Genomic DNA, 23,629 nt, shown 5'->3' with positions numbered 1-23,629 from the left:
GACTTCCTGCCCTTTGGGCAGGGGGCTGGACTCGATGATCTCCCGAGGTCCCTTCCAGCCCTAATGTCTATGAAATCTATGACCCTTGGCTATGGGTGCCCTTAGATATCTTAAAGGTGGGGGTGAGATAAAGAGCTTCACAGATGACATGGAATAGTAAATAATTTTATATTATCAGAGGAGGAATGATAAGCAGTCTTTTACACCCATTATCTTCTGCACAGACCCAACAAAGAAGACATGGTCTATACTCAGTCAGTGGGTGATCCCTTCTTTTGCTTGTTTCTTTCATATCACAAAGAGAGAAAAAATAGATAAAAATCCAGCAGAGAAGCTGCAAACACTGGCAGAAGAATTCAGGAGGCAACAGTAACACCTGAAATTTTTTAGAAGCTGTCCCCTTAAAGCAATTCACTACTTTAATTATATGCCATGCATAGTTGTGTTGATTTGCCTGTTTGAACTACACAGAGATGTTAGTTCCATTGTGAAAGTACATAAGAACACATGTAATAAAGAAACATTAAATACATACTATGTAAAACAAAATCAGGAAGTAAAGACTAAATGGCTACAGCCACATCCTACCCCAAAACACAATATACAAATAGCATGTTAATTTCTTCGTATGGTAGCATTTATATCACAAATCATTCAAGCATCCTTTTCTCCCAAAACCCTATGTCAATTATCATTCAGACAGAGTACCAGCTCTTCACAGAGTCAATATTCACCTTACACAAAATATCCTAGTACCAGCCTGCCTCCCACACTGAACAGATCTGATGTTCAAACAATGCACTGGGGAGGGATGAAAATGCCTTCTTAGTTAAGGTTGAAAGTAGTTTTCCCATTATACACTAGATTTTCAGCCTGCTAGCCTCAAGGCAAATCAACATCTCTTTACTTAGGCCTTGTCTATGCTAGGAACACTTTGCTCACTTAGCTATATTGGCCTCCCAAGAGAAATAAGCTACACCAGCAAAAATGTAGATTAGTTGGTATAACTGCATCCACTGTGGAATGAATTTGAAAATCTAAAAGCCAAGATGAATAGAAGATCCTGGGCTTTGTATTATGCAGAGTTCTAAAGAAAAAGAGGGGGTAAATTATTAAGCAGGTTACAAATAGAGATGAAAAACACAATAGTTTAACATCGACTGAATGTAAAGGAACTGTCAGAAACTGAAAGGAAGAGAAGAAAAGAACACAAGACATTTCTGTGGGCACTGACTTAAATTAGGGAAGCACAAATGGTAAAAGATAAAAGCTGTCTTTATATTTTAGGGGACTGCTCTATATTTAAATGTTATTTGATAAGTTTGGTTTGTTAATAAATAGTGTTAAAAAAAACCCTGCATCCATGGTAGGGGCCCAGCTACGTGAGTCTGAGATCGTGCCTCATCACTCCCTGAACCGATGCAGTTATGCCAATAAAAGATCAGTATGTATACCTGGCCTCAGAAAATGACATTTCAACCCATTAAATGTTTCCTTCTAATCATAAGCAGCATCTTAAAATGGAAATGAATGCTAGAAAACATCAGAGGTGTCAACAGTATTGTGCGTATCCAAATAACTAACTTGCAACCTGAAAAAAACTGTACAACATCAGACTGAATTCCCCTTTTGCAACACAGGGATTTACTCAGGTTCCAGTTTTTTGCTTGTCTGAAAAGCTTGAAAAGAAGCATTATTTTACTGGGTAATATTCTGTTTCACACTGCCCCTGTTTATAAAAACTACATTTCAAACTAAAGTGTGCTATTTCTCTCCATCCCTCATGCTTCTAAAACCCATCCTTTTGTTTGGTTGATGGAGATGGCCCTATGTGAGGATGGATACAAAACAAGCTACCAAATGACCAGCAAGAAGAGGTTCTAGTACAGAGGCAGGCAAAATACAGCCCACAGCCACATGGGTCCGAGCCCTGCCTGTTCATTCCTGGAACAGCCCACACTGTGCTCATGCTTGCACCTGCCCCGTGCCTGCCAACGACCCGACTCCGACCCCAGCCCCAGCCAGAGTGCACAGCTTCCCTGTGGGGTTGCTCCCACTGCTGCTGCAGCTGCCCAGGTACTGCTTGGCTCCCCCTGCCTCCATCAGCTCTTCCTCCTCCTCCAGCCCCTGTGCTGCGCCACCCTGTGCATCCAGGAACAGGGGGAAGCAGCAGTGGGGATGCATTGCAGGTACCACATGCCCAGCCAGGCGGAGGAGAAGCTACAGCTGGGCAGCTTCTGCCCCAGCACATGGGGTTCCAGCTCCAGCTCCTAGCTGCCTTTCAAGTGGCAAAATGAGCCTGGCAAAATGAGCAGCAACCTGTGGGTGGCCAAATGGGTAGAAGGCAGCTATAAGTCAGAGCCCCATGCATTAAGGAAAGAACCTCCCAGCTGCAGCTTCCTCCTCCCTGCCAGACTGGGCATGTGCTGTCCAGCACTTATCCCCACAGCTGCTGCCACTTCCCCATGCTACCTGCTTCCCCTGCTGCACTGCTCTGGGCTGAAGGAGGAGGAGCCACTAGAGTCAGGGAGAACCAAGCAGTACCCGGGCAGCTGCAGCAGTTCTCCTGTGTGCACTGGCAGGGCAAGAGCTAGGGTCATTGGCAGGTGTGGGTGGGAGCACATCAAGGGCTGCCCAGAGCAGGAGCAGGTGGGGATCACCCCATGCAGAAGCCCTGCTGGGAAGTTGTGTGCACTGCCTGGGGCCAGGACCATTGGCAGGTGCAGGTGGGCAGTGTGGCATGGGTTACCCAGGGCTGGAGCAGGTGGGGCTCACCCCCATGCATGGCACCATGGGCTGGATTGGGTGGGCAGACACACCAATCCCTGCTCTGCACCACCTGGGCAAGCTCTGCTGCACAAGCCCCCTGTCCCCCCCTCCTCTCCCATCACACTAGGCTGGCTCCCAGGATCTAGTGCACAGGCAGCCTCTCCACACACATGCCCCTCTTCTGCGTGCATGCACACACACACACACACACACACACACACACTCAGCGCCTCCCCACCCATCTCTCCCACACACACCCACATACATTGCACACCCAACTCCCCCACACACCCAAAATATAAGAGTAAGACTTTACTTCTAGCTATTATGTAATTGCCTCTAAATATACCACTCAAGAAAACAAATCCAGACAAAAATATTCTTTTGAAATAAAAATAAAATGTATTGTTGCAGAAGTTTGATCATTAGTATATAATTTTATTTATAATTTGTTAAAATGATGTCTTCTGAAAGATTTGTGCATGCAGTCCTCAATTTACTCAATAAGTGACTCACCAGCCAAAATAACTGACCACCCCTGTTCTACTACGTACTTTGGGGAAAGTTTTGAGACCATTTTGTGTAAGCCATGCTATTATTTTTTCTTTAAGAATAATTTTTGCATCATATACATTAAAAAGGTTCTCAAACTCGTGATAGTTTCAGAGAAGCCAATGGAGAAAGCATTTCATGAAAATGTATTAAGAGTATTGGATCATTCTTTCCTGATTAGTGTCCACAGAGTGTTTCTTTGCCACAGCTCTGTCCCTAAAGCCCACCCTGATATACTTGAAGCTGTTCCCCATCTAGCAATATTGGATGCATGTTTACCATCTGTAAAACCTGACTGTGACCCCAGGTTAAGATACATCCCTCCTGAGCTACTTAATGTTAAAAGAAAGTCTGCATCTATATCAAAAAAAATTTTCAAATGAAAAAAACAAACAAACCCAAAGGCATTTTTGCCTACCTTTAAAGTTTTGCTATAGTCTCCTATTTGCTGTTGTTGCACAAATACAACTGGTACTGAAGTTTCCAAGGTCAGTTGATACAGTGCTTCTTGCAGCTTCTGTCCGTTCTCTGTAATATGAAGTATGAAAGAGTCTGTGATGTCTTCCTTTATGAAGGCTGCCACTGTAAACTGAAATCACTTAGAGGTGTGGCCTTCTGTTTCACAAGAACTGTAGTCTACTTCCCCATGAACTGCATGCCTGTTTCAAGGGAATGTTTCCCAGGGCAAATGATGGGTCATTTGCAAAGTTAGGATGACTTGCTTTATTTCTGTTTTTGAGGAAATCCTATGAAGTGATCAGCTAGAATTTCAGTACCCCCTGCCAGTTTACCACTATACTTGGGAAAACACAAGGAAATTAGATATTCTGTGATTAAACTTTTAACCTTCAGTTTTAAAGGAAAAATATGACTATTTACCTTTTTGCCTCAGCATAACACAAAAAGCCTTCTCACTAGTAGTTTTTCATGCTAACATTTGATGAAAACGTCTTTAAAATGTTGTTAGTACTGAAGCAATGTTGTAAGTGTGATGGTCCAGGAAATATGTGAGAAGTAAGAGTTTGTGGGCTACACCTTTATTGGACCAACTGCGTGGATGGGATAAATTTAGACAAGTTCTTGGGCATCAGAGTACCCTTCCTTGCTATACCTAAAAACTTGTCTAACCTATCCCAACCATGCACCTGGTCTAATAAAAGATACTGTCCACAAAAACTCTTGCCTCCTGCATTCAAAGTTTTGTGTCATTCTCTTTTAATTGCTTCCCTCAAAACCTTTTCTTCAATTCAATTTATTGATGTTACAGGCAGTGTTTGCTTTACATAAATTCAAATTCAGAAACCATTTCTACTATGAAGGGCTATGTGTTTATCCTGTGATTCAGTTCCCTACTGGAAAGAAAGAAAATTTCATAGGATGAAAGTCAGTTTTGGGGAGTATTTTTTCAGAAGACTCGGCAAAAGTTGTCATGCATCATTTTGAAAAATCTGCCCACAGAAAAGCTCTGCATAACACATTAACACAAATAGACAATTGTATTTTCTAATCATAGAGATTTATGACTTGGCACAGCACTGAAAGAAAAAAAATCAAGGTCTGCATGCACAACTGGGAGTCTGTCACTTTTTGTGTCCTATTACAAGCTCTGACTGACTTTTCCTGTAGCCTTGACTAACCTACATAGACCTCAATTTTCATTAGGAAGAGGAGCGTACTATTCAATTGGACAAATACTGTGCTTATTTAATGTTTAATATGAAGTGCAAACTCTAATATTCGCATGCAGAGGGCTAGGAAAACACTTATCATTAGTCTGTGCACATACATCAGGTCAAGAGCCCAGAGAGTAAAACAGGGGCAAGCAATTATTTTGGGCAGAGGGCTGCTTACTGAGTTTCAGCAAGCCATCAAGGGCCACATAACAGGCAGCCCAGGGCAGATTAATATTCATTTTCTAAATATTTAGGGGCCCCACGGGCTGGATAGAATGGCCTGGCAGGCCACATCCAGCCCCCGGGCTGCATTTTGCCCACCCCAGTAGTAGAAACACACCTGCACACACAAATACAAAAGGGAAGGCTTACTGTAATCTAGGCCTCAACCTTGCTACTTCAGTTTTCTGCTCTGTAACCAACTGGTAACACTTACCTCAAGGGTTTTTTTTAAAAAAATAAGTGTTTAATAATGGTAAAGTGCTCTGAAGATGAAAACTCATTACAAATATTGATATTTAATAATTGCCTAGAATTGAAGTCTTAACATATTTTAATATGGGGAAAAAGAAGAGTAGGAACCAATGCATATCTTTGGAAAGTGAGGACACAGATTTTGAACACTAACTATAATTTGTGAACATTTTCCCCAATGCACTACCAAAAAACCTCAGCCTTCTGTGGACACCTAAAACACATGAATCTTCGCATTGCATTCCTTTTAAACAACCTCAAGAATGCTCACCTAAAATTATGCAATTAAATTTGACAAAGATCTATTAGCTGGTCAAGACAGATCTCGTATAAATATTCTAGTTACTTCAGATAACTACCAGTAGATCTTTGTCATAAATTCATAGCCTTAACCAGAGCCCAAAAACCCCAGGGCAGCCATAAAAGCCGGCAGAAATTTAAAGAGTTGTGTGTGCGGGTCATGAATGTCAGAAGCCTCTCCCTTGCCGCACTGGGCAATCTGCCAGAGGCAGAATGACAAAGCAAAAAAGTAGTTCTGTATGTGTTAGCTCTTGCAAACACTCGGTACAATCTCTTTCATTAACGGTAATTACAACAGCCCACAGTTTGTGAATCAATATTTTTTTCCACAAAGATTAACAGACCCTTTCAGGGCAATACCTATAAATGGACCTTGAATCTAACATGTAGATTTGGATCCTTTTCTGAAACAGATGTCATTTGAGACAATGTTCACAGCTGGTAAGAATCAGTGCAACTTCAATGAAATCATATTAATACACCCACCAACTAAAGATGTAGTCCAGAACAGTTTAGAAATTCCATGAAAAGCTTATTGGGACAAAAGGTTAAGTTGCATGTGGCAATCTCTAATTAATATTAAGGAAAATCTGAAACTGCTTTTCCTCTACCACCAATCACTAAACATATGTTCATGTTAACATCACTGTGGGACAGGTTATGGCCTTAAAAACATGACCTCGTACTGGGTGAGTAAAGAGGGAGCCATGCAGCAATTCATTCCACCCAAAATCCTCCTGGTACTCCTAGAGCAAGTGAAGCAGTTTGCTCCCCTTTAAAGCAGATGCAGCATGTGCTGTTGGTCCTGTATTTCTGGACAAATCTTCTGGGCCCAGCAGATAAGGGATGGAGCCCAAACCCCATTGTAACTCCTGAGCTACCACAGGGTAGACAGAGGCTGTTTCTGCTAAGGGAAGCAAAAGGTAAGTTCATACAAGGAACTGGCCCCATGCCCCACACCCCTCCACAGGGAACCAGGTAGTTATCTGACTTTATTAAAAGTACCAAACTACCTATGGTATTATTTAAAATCAAATTAAAATGTAAAATGAACAGTAAAAGGGAAAAAGGGCTCATCTACCCAGGGAAATTGCTTGGAATTGCTTTTCCATAGCAGGCTCCTGTAGGGACACTCTTATTCTGCACTATGCCTTCGTATGCTGTAGTCCATTTTGAAACTGGAATCAGCTGAACTGCAAAAAAGGCACACCTAATATGAAATAAGAACATTGAGGAAGGAGGTTGGTGTGAAAGAGCTTTTACTATTTAAAGCCACAAACCTTAGCTTATTTTGTGGGAGCTTCCTTGTACGTTCAGGTCCTAACATGCTGAAGTCCTGATTCTCATTTACACTAAGGCCCTATCTCAGAAATGCTGGAACGGCGGCAGTGGGGCACCCAGCTTCAGATGCAGGAGAGTGAGGGCCTCACCCCCTGCCATGGGAGACACTGTTGCTATGGGGGAAGAACTCAAGGAGGCCAGCATCCAGGAAGTTAACCTCCTCACCTGCCCCCACAGCTGTTTTTTTGCTGCTGAATTCAGGGTTTTAAATTGCTGCCAGCTGTGCTGACACCTCCTTCCAGCAGCAGGTGAGGTGGGGTGAGGCTGAGAAGGGAATTCCTAATCAGGGCACAAACTCTACCACCTACACGTCTGGTAGGCAAAGTAATTATTTCAGAATTGAGTTGCTTTTATTCTCAAATGGAGTACCCGTGTGGAGAAAGATTTCCAAGTACCTATTAGAAAGAAGGCACAAGTGTAGTAGGCATATACCCTTAAGATATGCATTGTCCAGCTCTAAGAACTGCATTTCAGGGCAAAGTTCTTTGCTGACCTAGCTAGGAATCTGCATATCACAAAGCAGTAAGTGCAATCACCCATTAAGTCAATGTCAACAAAAGATAACCTTACTTCAGCAAGATTTTTGATAAAATAATTTGATTGGAAAAGTAGCTGCCATGAGGACTTTAAGAACAAACACCTCACGCTATAACAATTGTGTGCTTATGCTACTTCCTTTACACCAATCTTTTGGTTTCTTGGTGATACCGGTTGTATCATCTCAGACTCCAAGAGATTTGGGGTCAATGGACCAATTCAACTCAATTCAATTCATTACGGATTCTGGCTAAATGCCAAGTTCCCAAAGACGACGCAACACACACATGCCCATAAAACGGTCAATGGGCCAAATTCAGAGGCACGGATGACTTGATGAATCAAAATGCCACATCTTTGACCCCATTAATGTCACTTTGTTTTGCTGGAGCAAAGTAAAGTGACCTTAAAAGGGCCAAAACAGGCAGGTTTTTTGGGTTTATATCACTGGTTCTTGCACCCGAGACATTTATGGGGATGCAGGTCAAGGCTGGATTGAATGGGGCCACAATACAGCTACTGATCCCTAGTCATTGTTGCCTAAAACAACATAAATTAGTTGTTATCCCCATGGCTACTCTAACCTGTGCCAAGGGCCAATTTAACTTTTGACTCCCCCTGGATCACAGGAAGTATAAAGGTAACTTAGAGCCATATTTGTCTCTTGGCACAATCAAAGACTGAGCCCAGAATGAACAAGTCAGGAAATCTAATACGGTCTAAATTTGGTCTAATTGAAACATGACAAATAAAAGTAACCATCTGGATACCATTTGGTACTGTAGTTTTAATTTGCTAGACAAAGGTAACTCTACAGTTCTCAGGAAGAAACGAAACAATTCACAGATTTCACAAGAACATCTCTTTACCATAACTGACAGATAAGACTGGCCTTAGAAGCAGACAAGGAGGAAGTAAATCACAGGAAATATTAAGAAAGACTAAGTTATTTACAGCTTGTCACTAGCTTTTCTTTGCATACAAGCAACTCAAATGGAAATAAAAAAAGCCTTACCAGTTTGGTCTAGTTCAAGTGAAAAGTAGGGAACTTTCATGGATTTGAACAGCTCCTTTACCTACATAAAACAGAATGCATAAATATTAATAGAAAGATACATAAAAGTGAAATCTCTCTTTTCACCCTCTACTGGAGCATCTATTACCCTCCAGTAAGAGGATAATCTATATTATTTTCATCTGGCCATTGAGAATCTTCTCACAAGAGGCACTAAAGCAAAAAGGGTAGGGAATAATTTCGAGGTCTGGGGGGCTTTTTCCTGTTTCTGCTACAGTCTCAAATCGGTGGCTTTAGGCAAATCATTTAGAATCTGATTTTCAAAGGTGTTTAGGTGCCTAACTCCTGCTTAAGGGCCTAATTCCCATTGAAATTATTTTGACAGGAGTTAAATGCGCCTAAACATCCTTGAGAATCTCTCTTGGACTGACTGAGAACCCTTTACTGCTATTAGAGAGAATTTACTTGCCTAAGTGATCCCACTGACTCGTCTTAAGCACCATATGCCAATAAAGTAAATTAGAACAGTTCCAAAGTTGTTCTAAGTCATGCTGATGCTGACATAAATTCTACCCTGATGATGGCATCAGGAAACTGTAAATTGCTCTCTGGAATTCTTCTCCACTATATTCACCTGCCTGAGGCAAACTGAACTCAGGGACGAACTGGATCACATCACTTTGATATGTCCTCTAAATCCCATTAAAAACCAGCCCTATCAGCTTAAAATTGGCAAATTAAGGCCCAATGTAGATTTTTGCTAACATATTCAAAGTTAATTTGACAAGAATGACAACTGCAATTTCTCCCTTCTCTCATCTAGTGAGAAGGCTGCTGGAAAGCTTATTCTTCCAGCCTGTCACTTCGATCATGTCATTCCTCTCTCTACATCTGTCAGCTCCCCCTTTTAATCACATCAAATGTAAGTGACCTGCTCTTACTTTCAATGCCCTTCCCACCCCTTCCTTACCATACTTACAAATGTCTCATTTAGTATATAGAAGAGGACTCCTGCCTCAGATTAGCCCAGTATGCCTGCATCTACCACCCACTTTTTCAAAAATTTTAAAGGGTCCCCTTCATGCTGAAGCAGCATCAACCTCTGGTCCTTAACACTTTAAAATAACTCCCTGTAACCATCTGCAAAACTACTTTATTTGCCTTCAAATCCCTATTTAAAACTATACTTTTCTGCAATTCCTCTGCAGCATACCAGCAGTCAATCAGCTGTCAAGACCACTGCCTGTCATGCTGACCATTATTATTTCATTGTTTCCTTGTACTCCCCCTTTTGTCTGCTTCTATGTGCTTCCTTGGCTTAACTTCAGAATGTAAGCTGTCAGTGACAAGGATCATCTTTCTCTTTCTGTGTTAGTATCATGTGTGACATAATGAGATCCTGGCCCACAATGAGGGTTCCTAGACATTGTAATAATATAAATAACAAATTTAAGTATTAAAATAAGGTGTACATTAAATATGACACCATAAAAAGAAAGGTGATCACCAAAGTTCAAAGTGCCATTTAACTTCTTCCTTACTGTTAACAGACTGCCATCAAACCAACACTTTGGAAAAATAAGAAGTTTATTCTACCCTTACCACCACCACCACCCCATCACCCCCGCCGCTTTTCTTGTGGCAAGTTAGGAAGTTTTTGATGTTTTCAGGCATTGTGCCTGCTAGTTGTGTGACAGGGTTGTTTGCAAAATGTTTAAGAACAGGTTAAACAAAAACTTGTCCAGGATAGTTTAAATAGGGATGATCCTGCCTTGAATAAAGGGTGGAGAGGCAGGCACTAAATGAACTCCCAAGGTTGCTTCAAGACCTACTTTTCTATGCTTCTATACTTTACCTATCCATTATAAAGTTTCATTTGACTACTCACTACAAGAAGTAAAGTGCCATAATTTAATTGTACAGGAAGTCCTCGATTTATGTTTCGCAGTTACAACATTTATAAATTAACACCCTACTTCAACTTTATGATGTCAGTTTCAACTTTACAATGCTTGATCTGATACAACGCCACTCCAGCAAACAAGTTCACTGTGTCACTCATCTCCCTGGAGAACATCTGTCCAAACTTCCTTAGATACTTTAAGAAAGCAGACAAGACTCCAGAAAAACCTGCAGCCAAGATTCCCAAGAAGCCTCCAGCCAAGAACCCTTCAAAAAGTCCAGCCAAGAACCCTTCAAAAAGTCCAGCAAAGTCACCTCAAAGAAGTCCTTCCAAATTAGTATGATTGCTATTTACAATATAAATACATTAATGTAGCTATATTACTCATCTATAATTGATCAAGTACAAAATTCTGGGGTATTTTTAGTGAAAATAGGGTATTGGGCCTTGGTTCAGGAACCAATCCCTCATTTATAACATTGCAACTTGGAACCAATTTTCTCATAAGAAACAATGTTTCGATTTAAGAAATGGTTTTCAGGAACCAATTGTGTCATAAGTCCGAGGACTGCCTGTACTATACTAGCACTATTTAGTGGCTTTGAAGGCCTTAGGGCCTTATACTTCTCCAACTAAAGTGAAGCTTTACGTGAATGGAAGCATGGTTGGCCTCTAAAATGGATTACTTGAGTTCACATTCACTTTAAAATAAAACAGCTGAGCTTTAATATGGATCTTCTGCCAATGGAGATCTGGCCTTGAGGCTAATATTAAAATGCCCATCACCTTAAAAACATTATTTATTAATTTGAAATAAAACTTGTTCTTCTTTGAGACCATGTGAACTCCCTCTTTATCACATACATTAGAACAAAAGTGTGCAATTAATGGGTAAGTGGCAAGGATTTTTGTGGGTGATATCTTTTATTGGACCAAATGTGCAGTTGGGAGGGATACAGACAAGCTGTCAGTTACCAAGTACCCTTCCTGAAGTCTGAGAAAAAAGCAGAAACTGATTGAGCTAAACAGCAGATAAAACAAAGGCCGATGCAAAGCTATAGGTAAATAAGAGCACGATAAAAAGATGTTATCATTAACATCACTCCAAAACTACCACAACTAATGTGTAGAAGTATATACATACACACACACAGGAAGTTTATTACAAGAGGCAATATATGGAGGCGTGAATTTTCTCCTGTGAACTTCTTGACCTGATAAGTGTGAAACAAGTTAGCCATGCTAGAAAAACACAAGCTGTCAGCTTTTAAAAAAATAATAATCCTCAATTAATCAAACCAAATGGATACCTGAAAAGGGTAGAAACTAACAGAAAAGGGTAGAATCTGACAGTCCTATTTTTCCTACCAAGGCAAACTACATAAATTAGGAACTTTTAAAGAATCCCCAAATAGTAGAGCAACGCAATTACAGAACCAAGGTGAAGTAGGAACACTGAAAGAAGAAAAAAGGGTGCAGACAGAAATGCAGCTCCCCACTGTAACTCACAGCACTTTGCAGGAATCATTTTGAATTACAACAATCCCCTGGACCAAATAGAAGTTCACTGCTCACAGGGGGGGGGGAGGAAATCAGCTGCTGGCTACAAGCCCACAACTAGTTTACCGTAGCAATGGCCCTTCCTCCCTCCAAGCCTGTCCCTGTTTTCAGAAGGGGTGGTGGGAAAAGGAGCAGAGGGAGCTTGTTCTGGGGGGTCCCCAAGCCAACACTGGAGGATGGGATGGATGAATTGGAGCCCCGCCCTCCAGTGAGAACTGAGAATACTCCAGACTGAACTCCCTCTGCTCCTTTCCTCCCCTCCCATGCTGAAAATAGCTTGGAAGCTGGGAGGCAGGCAGGGACGAGTTACAGAAGATGCTATGTTTTGAAACATCTTCATGAGGGTTCAGATTTTTGCAGGATTGGGCCCTTTTTAAGTGTTTTGCATCTGTGAACTTCTGTTTGGTCACAGATGTAGAGCACTTCCAGGGGCCAGATTGGGCAAAAATTGTCGCTTCTGTCTTCACCCAAAAGATACTTCACCAGAGTAAGAAATTTCATATTACCCACTTGAGCAAAAGCCCATGGAAGCAAATAGGAAAAAAAGCAATCTAGGATTAGGAACTGTTGACAGGAATGGTATAAAAAGACAGATCTAGTCTTTACAGTTTCATTTTAGGCAGAGAACATCTAAGATGGCCTGGTAAAGCAGTTCAGCATACACATGAGTCTCCAGCAGAGGCTTAAGTACATCCCATTAAAATAAGTGCAATTTAAACAGTTTAGGTACACGCTTAAATACTTATACTGAGGGCCAAGGTCAGGACTAGGTATTTGTCGCCGAAAACACACTGAGTAGCAGCTGCAGGTAGGGTCCACCCACAGAAGAGAAACTGGACAGATCCTTTATGTGGAAGAAAAAGAATTAAAAGTTTTTGAAAGGGAAAAGTAATAGAAACCAACATTCAAGACTGTAATCCTGCATATGTCTCCAGGAAGGTGGATTTATGCAAGCCAGGCTGAAATGGAATCCAGAGAAATCAAGGAAACAGAATTCCTAAGGCATGACAAACCCTGTACTCCTCTGCCTGAAAACTTAAAATATTACCTCAGTACTTAGACTGCATGTTGTGTTACTGAAGATCACCACAGTGTTTTTATCTATGTAGGACTGTATCTGCAAAATCAATTCTGCATCTTTACTTTTAGTACTGGACTTAGTGCTATCTTCTGTTCTGGAAGCTGTAATGGCTCTCCCATTGTTTGTATTCTGTGTTACTTGATGAAAATCTTCTTTTGCTATAAGAAATAAAAACAAAGTGGAGTAAGCAGAGACAGAATTGCAAAATGGTTTGTGATAAAGATAACACCCTGATAAAGAAATACAGATGAAGTTAAATCAATGACTTTTCTTTAAAAGTTTAAATAAAAAGGAAATCTAATGTTAGTTACCTCACACTTCATTTCATTGCTCTCTATGCTCCCCCAGCCAACATCAAGCAAAGTTGAATCATAGCCTCCTTCCTGAACCAATAAAAGTCAATGGTGAAATTCCCATTGACTGTACTTGGGCCAGGAATTCACTCCACATCTTGTTATGGATAACCCTACAGAAACACATTTTTTGTCATGCAAAACAAGGTTGTGTTCCAGATCTTGCACTTGGATTTGTCTAGGAAGATCCAGCATCCTTGTGGAGTCTCATTAAAGGGGTCTACCTACACAGATCTTATTGCAGGATTGATAACTATTGTCTAAGCATGAAACTTCCTAGATGGTCTTCTGCCTTCAATGTACTGTCTTTCCTACATAGCTCTGGGATGTTTTCAATAAGGCATTCAGGGATTTAACCATGCTGCTCTAATTAGTGCTACAGAGGAGATGTTTTGAGAGGTAAATAAAGCATATGATAATCTGAAATGTTTCCTAAGTATTCACAATATAAGTCACACAAGCCTGCTACAGAATAAGACTGTGGCAATTAATTTAATAGTTCATAAACTTCAAATTATACCTTTTCTTATTTACAGTATTTACTAATAATAATATTTCAGTATTTTTAACATTTCTGTCTCCCATTCTGTTTTACTGTAAACTAAATCAGCCTAGTTAAAATAAACAAATATAGAAATGTTATTATGGCTCTTTACTATAATATCAATAGTCTAAAAAAGTTTCTTATAGTTATTAAAACCATAATCTAGTAATAATGTACGTAATTTTAGTAGTGTTTTCCATTTTAGTTGTACTAATATATGCATGCAATATATTTGTATAGAAATAATATAAAACAAATTACAAATTTAAAAAAACGCAAATCATTACACTACCAAACTTTCTGTGATCTATTGGATGTAGCCATTTCAAAGCATCTTCATCCAACTATTAATTTCAAAGCAAAGTCAGTTTCAGCATGACTTGTTATAAGGTGATAAAAGTATCGTGTATATATATAATTATAGAAGCATGACCAAGGTGGCCTACACAAACAAAGTGGCAAGTCCCTAAACTGCAGTGTCACTTGTCTGAGATGATCTGCACACCTGGATTTCCTGTATTGCCACTTGGAATTATTGTGGTCACTACGGAGGCTATCATAATAATTAATATATACAACATCTTTCATCACAGTGTTTTGCACAGGAGGTGAGTTCTATTAACCTGATATTTATACGTGGGAATCCTGAAACAGGGTGACAAAGTGATTTGCACAAGGTCATCAAGCAAAGCTGAAAACAGAATCCCAATCTCTTGAATCCTAATCCATTGCTCTGTTCACTAGCCCACACTGACCCCAACACAACTGAAATTACTGAATTATTCCCAGACCGTCTCAATTTTCCAGGTGTGGATTTTAGTCACACAGAATATTAAAAATAAACACAGAAAACTGTTATTCACAAAAGTAACTACAATCAAACATGTATCAAAAGTGCATGTGGTCAAAGGAAGCCTGGCTTTCCTAGGTGGAGTAACCAGTATGTATAGGATGACTGTAGGGGACAATGTGAAACCTGGGCACTGCATGCCCATGATCCTTCCACTCTGCCTCAGTGCTCCACGTTTGGATGCTCATTTTAATTTTCCCTGGTCAGCTGGGACCAGCCGCCAAAATCCAGGACTGTCCCAGCCAATCTAGAACCCTAAATATGCAAGAAAGCATTTGAGGCATGGGGTCACGTTTTTAAAAGTATTTATGCCCCCAACTCAGGAACTGGAGACTACCTCTGACCTCAAAGTAAGGGAGACAGTACTTCCATAGCCTTTTCAGGTGAGTCTGTCTAGGAGAGGGCAAACTCAACATCAAATCCAAGCAGTCCAAGTTGATGAACCTTGGAAGGGTAACCAAAGCAGGGTAGAACTGCTGATATCCTAACAGTCCAGCAAGCCACAGCATAGCATTCTAATCAGTTAGATAGGGTAGATTCACCTAACAAGTCACTGGACCCAAAACTTATTACAAAAATAGTACAGCAAACCCAAGTAATACACCTGGATTGCAGTCCAAGACTTCCCAAGCCTAACAAACTGAAATAATCATGGATAATGATTAGATAGCAGTTAAAACACACTATATGCATTGTAAGTTGGAATTTTAGAACTCTTGCCCCAGAATGGATTAAACTATTAGTATAGGAATTAAGGAAGTTACAAATTTCTCCTGATGCTATAGAGAAGCTAAATTTGCAGGGTGCCTCATCATGAGCAGGGATCCAGGTTTTGTTTCTCACAGAAAAAGAGAGAAAAATATGGATTGCCCTCTTTACCCGAAAAAAACATGGATTTCTCATTTTAATGGAAAAGCAAATGGATTTTGCACTTTTGCAAAAAGCCCTCTGCAGACTGGCAGAGTTCCAGCCTGCAAGGGGCTGGGGAACAGGAGGAGGGTGGTCAGGCATGAGGTGCCATATGCATGTACATGCACATGGCCCCAGGCAGTCTAGAGAGCAGCTCCTGCAGGTACGTCTGGTGGGGAGGAAAGGTAGAGCTAAGGCCCCCATAGGGAGGAAGTGAGTTGGGCAGGGTTGGGGCTGCTTCCCAGCTAGGTGATGCACGAGGCCTGGGGCCAGAATGCACGGCCGCAGGACCCTGGCAGGGAACGGGACAGGGTACCAGCAGGGCTGTGGGGCTGTGAAGGGAATAGTGAGGGGCACCAGCAGGGCTGAGAGGCTGGGGGGGTGGGGAAAGTAGGAGGGGGGAAGTGAGGGGCACTGGCAGAGATGTGGGGCTGTGGCTTGGGAGTGAGGGGCCTGGACATGCATTCTGTGAGCTAAAGGGACAGGGGGAACTCTGATTTTCCATGATAAAAAACCCAAAATCAAATACTAAACTTTATAGGTATTTAGAATTTATTTTATTAGTGATTGAGACACTGGTAAGCTTCCAAATTGCTTTAAAATTGTACATCTATCAATAAAACATTTTGTTTAATTGATACCTACATATGTAGTGGCATTTCATTTTAATCACAGATTCTGGGGTTTCTATCAGAGAATTTGCAATTCTTTTAATCAAGAAAACCAGGATTCCTGGTCATTAGTGGCAATCCTTTGATTCAAGGATGATCTCTATCATGGTTCACTGATGGGTCTTGAGGTGACTTCAGAGTCCAGTCCTTGAGCCACAGACCCAACTGCAGAAGTTGCAGGTCTTTTTGAAGAGGATAGGCCATAGGTCAGGATTTCTCTCCTTTTCCTTCCCCCACTCTCCCCTGCTTCAAGGGTGACACACCTTTACCTCGAAATGAGCAACCACTTAACTGAAGTTGCAGTGCCATTAGACCTGGTCAGCAACCAGCTTCTCCCAAGTCTTGATGCTGGCATCCGTCTTCTTGAGGTATGCCTTCAGCGTGTCCTTGCAGCATTTCCTCTGGCCACTGTGAGTATAACACTTGTTTTGGGAGTTCAGAGTCAGGCACCCACACGCAATGTCCAGTCCAGCAAAGTTGGAGCCTAAAGATCCCAACTCAGTGCTGATAACATTGGCTTCAGCAAGGATGCTAGTGTTCGTGCAGTGATCTTCCCATCTGATGTAAAGGATTTTCTAGTGGCACTGTTGGTGATGCCTTTCCAGGCCCTTGCGATGATGACAGTAGGTCATCCATAGAGGAGAACAGAGATGCTGACTAAATTGTAGACCTCAATCCTCGTGTCTTTCTGGAGAACGTGATGAATAAAGACATGCTGAAGAAATTTCCCAAAGGAAGCATTTGCAAACTGGATACTGTGCTGTATCTCCTCATCAATGGTTACTCTCTGAGAGAGGTGACTGCCGAGGTAAGGGAAGTGCTTGACTACCTCCAGGGTCTTTCCCTCAATGGTAATTTGGGGGAAGGGGGTCACATTCATGGTCCAGGGCAGGGAAGGCTGATAAAGCATTTTAGCTTTCTCAGTGTTGAGAGAGAAACCAAATTTTGATGGGCTTCTCTGAAAAGATCCAAGTGGTCTGGAGGTTTTCCTCATTGTACGCAAAGATGACTCAGTTGTTGGCATGCTGAAGGTCAAGGATGCTTGTTTTGAGTACTTTGGTCTTTGACCAAAAATGTCCCAGACTGAAGTCCTCCGTCCATTTGGTAGTGTCCGTTGCTTGATTTTTTTATTTTCTTTTATTTTTTTAAGCAAAATGTTTTGTGTTCCAAGCCATATCAATTCCAAATCCATGAGTCACTCAAGAACCATATTGACCCTACTACCAGAAAACATCCTCCACCCCCACCTGGGGCTTCAGATGTTTCCAAATCATTTGGCAGGCATCCTATGTGCAGGCCCAAGCCTGGAGGCTTGGGGTTCGGATGTCCCCGAGTTTCACTTGCCCTCAGCTGTATGGCAGCAGGAACAAGCTAGGGAGGAGTCTCCCATTTCCATAAAGTGGCCATATAGCCAAGATCTTCCCACGGGAAATGAACAGGGGAGGGTAACTATACATTACCTTCACGGGTACTACCCCATGTCAGAAAGGTGGTTGACCCCTGTCCCTGCGAAAACTACTTGCTAGATCACAGTCTTCCCTGATTGTTTGATTTTTTAAAATTTTTTTTAAGGAAAATTTTTCATGTTCCAAGCCAAATCCATTCCAAATCCGTGAGTCAGTCAAGAACTATAAGTGGCCCTACTACGGGCAAACATCCTCCACCCCCACCTGGGGCTTCAGATGTTTCCAAATCCTTTGGCAGGCATCCTACATGGAGCCTCAAGCCCTGAGGCTTAGGGTTCATATGCCCTCAAGTTTGCTTGCCCTCAACCGTACAGTCACAGAAGCAACCTAGGGAGGAGTGTCATTTCCATAAAGTGGGCATAAAGCAAAGATCTTCCCACTCAAGCAGCAAGTGGGAGGTTAACACCGGGGTCAGTTGACCCCAGTACTCTTTCCTGCTATGGCAGGGGGTCGGACTTGATGATCTGCTCAGGTCCCTTCCGACCCTACCAACTGTGAAACTATACATTACCTTCGCAGGTACTACCCTGTGCCAGAAAAGCTGTTAACCCCAGCAACTAGGAAAACTGAATTAGTGGTCATGGTATTTCCCCTGCCCGATCTTAGCTAAAAGGTACAGCCCATCAGAATAAGATACACAGTAGTGCTCATTGCGCACAGTCCCTATCAAGTCCTACTCTTTTTCAAGTCAAGGTGAGCCACTACATTGCATACATTTCAACTTCCTCTTCACTCCCACAGCTGAGCTGTGCCTGCCTTTCCCATTTCTAATGATTCCTGTTTCTTTACCAGCCTTAGATGTCTGGCAAATATCACTAAACGGGGTCTCAAACAGTTCACTCAGAATCTCTCTGTCAGCCTCTTCCTCAGGCTGTCACATATGATTAGTGTCGCCCTGCCCTCCATGAGGTAAAGCTGGACCAGATTGCCCTGCACTTCATCTGCATATACATTTTTGGAGAATTCCAGGCCTCATAACAAGAAAAGGCATGAATGGGGGGAGGTGCTAATTAACACATAATCCTTTGTAGGGAGTATCTGGAGTAGTAGATGCACATACTGAGCAGTGCTGAGCTGTGGGGTCACCACAGCTTGAAATTCTGTGGGGCCCAGCCCAGTGAACTATCTGGTAAATCATGAGCTTTTTGGCTTTGAACTAATATCATGCATAGTTTATACTCTGTATAAGTAGGTAGAAGTGGTACTGAGAAACAGGTCGGGAGGAAGGACAGAACTTGATCATATTGTTAAAGAACATCTCAGAGTCATAATACACACTCGCAAAAAAAACCCCAAAACAAACCAAAAACACTTTCTGACATTCTCTCACTTTTCAGTACTTGACTGTACCTCTTTCATGTTCCTTTAACATTATTTTTCTTTGTTTATTTCATACATTACAGACTTAAAAGACAAACTATTAAGAATTTTGAATTAAAAAACAGAAAGATAAAACTAACGAGAGTCAGGAAAATCTTCAGGAAAATGAGGAGTCATTCATGATGCATTTCCCCCTTCCCATTTTCACCCCTTTGTATCTAGGAAGTGCATCATCTAAGCATGTTCATGCAAACCACTGCTATCTGAAGATTTTACAGTATCCTGAGAGAAACAGTACAGACTAAAGATAAAAGTACATGCTTTAAAGCAGTAGTTTCCAAGCTTCCTAAAGTCACAGAACTCTTTCATATCACTTCTTCTGCCATAGAACCCCTACCCCTGTCCTAAAGACCGACGCGGAGCCAAGTGACCCCACTAGGGCAACACACCACCTCAGGACCCACTCTGCCATTATGCCCAATCTCGTTGCTGAACCCCGGATGACCTACTGCCGAATCCCAGGGTTCCACAGAACACAGTTCAAAAACTACTGCCTTAAAGAGAACGGCTGTTTAAGGAAGTATTATGATAAAATAGACAACATTTTATCTGTAAATCAATTTACTTTTCATGTGCTAGTCATCATTGTCCTTGCCAATTTTGCTAATCACTAGCATACTTGCTTTATGGAACGTATTTCTGATCCTACAGTAATGGAATACTCTGAATCTGTAACATTATGTTTGACAACTATTGGTAACAGATTAACAGGTTTGGATATCAAAGAGAATAAAAATGTTCCAGCCCCGAACCCACTCTAACATTCCTCTCCTCCAAGCTTTCACTTCCTACTGTTCCTGCATATGCAGTGGTAGGTGGTATGATATTTACATGCAGAGATAAGAATAAGGAAGCAGTTGACTGTCCTAGTTTCTGATTGTTTATAGAAAATAAAAGATTTAGAGTTGTACTGCAATCGGAGCTCAGTAAAGAATGAGTAATCAAATAATTTGACAGCTACTGAAACATTCAAATAAATTAACTCGAATTGGAATCATGCAAAAATGTTCTCTGTTAATCTTCTATTTTACTAGTCTCTTCCCTACCCCCCACTCCCTCACCTTCTATCTTGAGGGACACAGAATGTGGGGGTTTTTTCAGTTGTGTTAGATTACTTGAGTTACTTTAACAGGGTTCAAAAGCCTCATTAAGATGCAGGCTAACACATCAGAATGCGTCAATGACCAGCGTTTCTGTCTAGAAAGGACAGTTTTGAGGGTATCTGTTGACTGCAGATGTCTTGGAGCTCATCTGAGCACTGTACTAATGCAGCTAGATTGCCTCCGGTACTTGAGATAGCACATTTAATACTAGCTCAGCACTTCTACAATACAAAACAACCTGCACCATAGACAACCATACCCCTTGACCATCTAGACATGTCTTAATAATAACCTGGGCAGTGGAAACCAATCAAAGGTGTGCTTCAATTCCCTACTTACTATTGGAGGGAGAGGGGTCAATTTGCTCCGTTCTGCAGGTACATGCACAGCAAGACCGTCTAAAGCTGTTCAAAAACTTTAAATAATTCTAGTTAGACTAAATTAACTCCCAGTACTGATTTGTGCCATGCCCTTAATTTTGGACATTGGTTCAAAGTTTCATATTTTAAGTGGCACTTATCAAGATCACAGAGGAATAGGTCTGGAAAGGAGCTCAAGGCCCTTTAGTCCAGACCTCTGCTCAAGGCAGCAGCATCCCTCACTAAACCATCCCAGCCAAATGCCTGTCTAATCTGCTCTTGAAAAGTTCCAGGGATGGAGAGTCCACAATTTATCTAGGCAGCCTGTTCCAACACTTCACCACCCTCGTAGTCAGAAAGTTCCTCCTAATCTCCAATCTAGACTTCCCCTGCTTGAGGCCATTATTCCTAGCCCTGCTCCCTACAGCCACAGAAAAAAAAGTCTCTCTCTTTAATAACTGTCCTTCAGATATGCAAAGACTGTTATCAAATCCATTTAACAGGTACAAAATGGGCAGTTAGTGGCAAGCCCCTTCACACTGAAATAATGTCTCGGTTCTAATCCAGACATATCCTAGCAGCACAAGGTGTTACAGCAGCGATTCTCAACCAGGCACCATGGGACCAGTTGCCTTGAGATCCTTTCATGGGTGTTGTGGGGTGCCACACAGTATTAGCACTGTTAGACGTGCAAACGTGATTTACAAAATAAATCCAGAGATTTCAAATACATATCCATAGTGTCAAATACATTCCGCCCTGTTGGAATCTTTCAGAGTTCAGAAGAATGGCTTTGTTACTTTTCTGTAGTCAAAAAACAAGCGAAAAATAACAGCTGGCATATATTCCTCGAGTCTAACAAGGTTAAGAACCACTGTGTTACATACAGCATCTGCATCAGTTCCTTTCCCTGTAAGACTCACAAGTTCTAATAATTTCTGAAAACATCAAGGTTTATATAGATATATAAACACCAGGCTCTGCTTCCTCTGAGGCACTGGAACTGGGCATTGGTGGGGGGGGAAGCTGCTCCAGACCCAGGCACTTCAGCAGGGAGCAAACCTTGATAGCTACATATATATCTCTACATATCTTCTTATACAGTAAAATCCCTGTCATCTGGCACAAGTGGGGAATGATGGGTGCCGGTAAGCTAGAAGTGCCTGTCACCTGAGGCACTGGGTTTCCTGCCGGATGCAGAGCAGGAGGAGGTGGGGGGGAGGAGGGGGTTGTGGCTGAATGCAGAGCAGCAGCAGTCAGGGTGCAAGGCCAGCGGTGCTGGAGGCAGCAGTGGCACAGCGTGCTGGTGGAGGGGACAGTGGAGCAAGCTCCCCTCCCCCCTTGCTCCTGGGCAAGCAGTTGGCTAGTATCTCTATATCTGTCCACCCATGCCCCCCCACGCCCATCTGTCTATCTATCTATCTATGGGTGAAAGGACAGTTCGGTCTCTATTTCACTTCAGAACTGGTCCCCTCTCCTATGAGCACCGGCGATGCGTCAGGAAGGCATGGGGAACGTGCCATGTCAACGGTGGGTCAGGCAGAGCTGCAGCCCCACATCCCAATGCCCAGCAGCAGTGGTGCAGAGTTGTGGCCCCTACTGCATTGGTGGCACAGAGTTGTCCCCCCACTGGCAGCACTTACACGTCACATTTGGCTGAGTGCTACTAAGGGCACCTCTTATGACAAGAGCTTCTAATATGGGCACTTATGCTGTAGGAAGCTGGCAACACAGCATCTAGCACTTGTAAATACTAGTGGCCAGGTTCTGGTCCTCTTGCTCAGGCTGAATAACACCTCACTTCGCAGACAGCATTCCTGCTTTTTGTGCATCTAGTTGCAGGAGTAAATTACCCTTTAGCATCCTCAAGACTAGGTGAATCTTTACCCTAAATAAAGCCAGTGGGTAGGAGCTGATAAGCACATTCTCTTTTTGCTTTTTTCCACATGAGGTACAGTGCAAAGCAGAGGGTGGAAGTCCCAACAAGTATGGAAAAATGAGTCAATCTCCCTGGTTACCTCTGGGAAACAAAACATAACTAAGGTGCCTTTGCACTTGCAGTCCCTCCAGACTCAGGAAATCAGATGTGCTTTAAAAATGCCTAATGTGAAATGCAAAACTCTAGGAGGCTTGGTTCAGAGATGATACTTTGTATTAGACCTACTAAGAAACAGAAAGAAAATTATCTTTTTCTGCAAGCTTTGTGGTGCACATTCCCGTCCTCAGGCTCAGGGAAAAGTAAAGATGGGGAAAAGTCCCCACAGTTAGGAAATAAACTTCGTTTTTGCACAGAGGAAACTGAAGGTGGAAGTCTGTTCCTCTGGGTCCATGAGAGGGTCTTTAGGTCCCTTAAAAATGGCTAGAGACCTGCAGACAAGGTTGGTTGGGTAAATCCGGTTTCATTAGACCAACTCAAATAGCTGGAAAAAATTATTCTTTGCAAGCTATTTGAGATGGTCCAATACAAGAGACCGGATTTAGACAACCAACTTTGTCCGCCTGTGTCCTTAGACCCCCGCGGCTACAGCCCGCACGCTGGAAGCCCGCAGGGGCTGCGAGGCCCAGGGGCTCTCTGCGGGCCCTCTCTCGGGGCGGGGGGGCCGCTCCCTGGGGGCGCCTCCCGGGCTCTTCTGCCCCGAGGCAGCGGCTGCACCCCCGGGCGCCTCAGCAGAGCTGCCCCCCGGCCCCCGGCCCGGCGTTACCTGCTCGGCGGGGCGGCTCCGCCTGCTGCACGGCTCTGCCCTTCCGCACCGAGCTGCCCATGGCCCCCGGCGGCGATGACGCCCTAG

At 42.5% G+C, this 23,629-nt stretch overlaps 1 protein-coding gene and 1 long non-coding RNA gene across 3 annotated transcripts in view; both read right to left on the bottom strand.

The window, feature by feature from the left end:
- TXNRD1 (thioredoxin reductase 1) overlaps positions 1 to 23,611 on the bottom strand; it is a 70,110-nt gene extending 46,499 nt beyond the window's left edge. For both annotated transcript variants that reach the window (XM_019544771.1, XM_019544772.1), the window contains exons 1-4: positions 23,543 to 23,611; positions 13,173 to 13,363; positions 8,662 to 8,722; positions 3,740 to 3,849 (exon numbers count right to left, since the gene is read on the bottom strand). In XM_019544771.1, coding sequence (XP_019400316.1) covers positions 3,740 to 3,849; positions 8,662 to 8,722; positions 13,173 to 13,363; positions 23,543 to 23,603 — 423 coding nt within the window. In that variant the 5' untranslated portion in view covers positions 23,604 to 23,611. The remainder of the gene's footprint in view (positions 1 to 3,739; positions 3,850 to 8,661; positions 8,723 to 13,172; positions 13,364 to 23,542) is intronic.
- LOC109316575 lies at positions 17,895 to 22,835 on the bottom strand. Its single transcript, XR_002102874.1, has 3 exons — positions 22,825 to 22,835; positions 18,510 to 18,599; positions 17,895 to 17,992 (listed from the first exon to the last, which is right to left on the bottom strand). It is a non-coding gene; the product is annotated as an uncharacterized LOC109316575 (long non-coding RNA).
- Positions 23,612 to 23,629: the final 18 nt, after the last annotated feature.

Source organism: Crocodylus porosus, unplaced genomic scaffold (assembly GCF_001723895.1).
Source record: "Crocodylus porosus isolate Cpor-Errol unplaced genomic scaffold, CroPor_comp1, whole genome shotgun sequence".
NCBI lineage: Eukaryota > Metazoa > Chordata > Crocodylia > Crocodylidae > Crocodylus > Crocodylus porosus.
The sequence above is the reverse complement of the archived record's forward strand: the minus strand, read 5'-3'. Positions and strand labels throughout refer to the sequence as shown.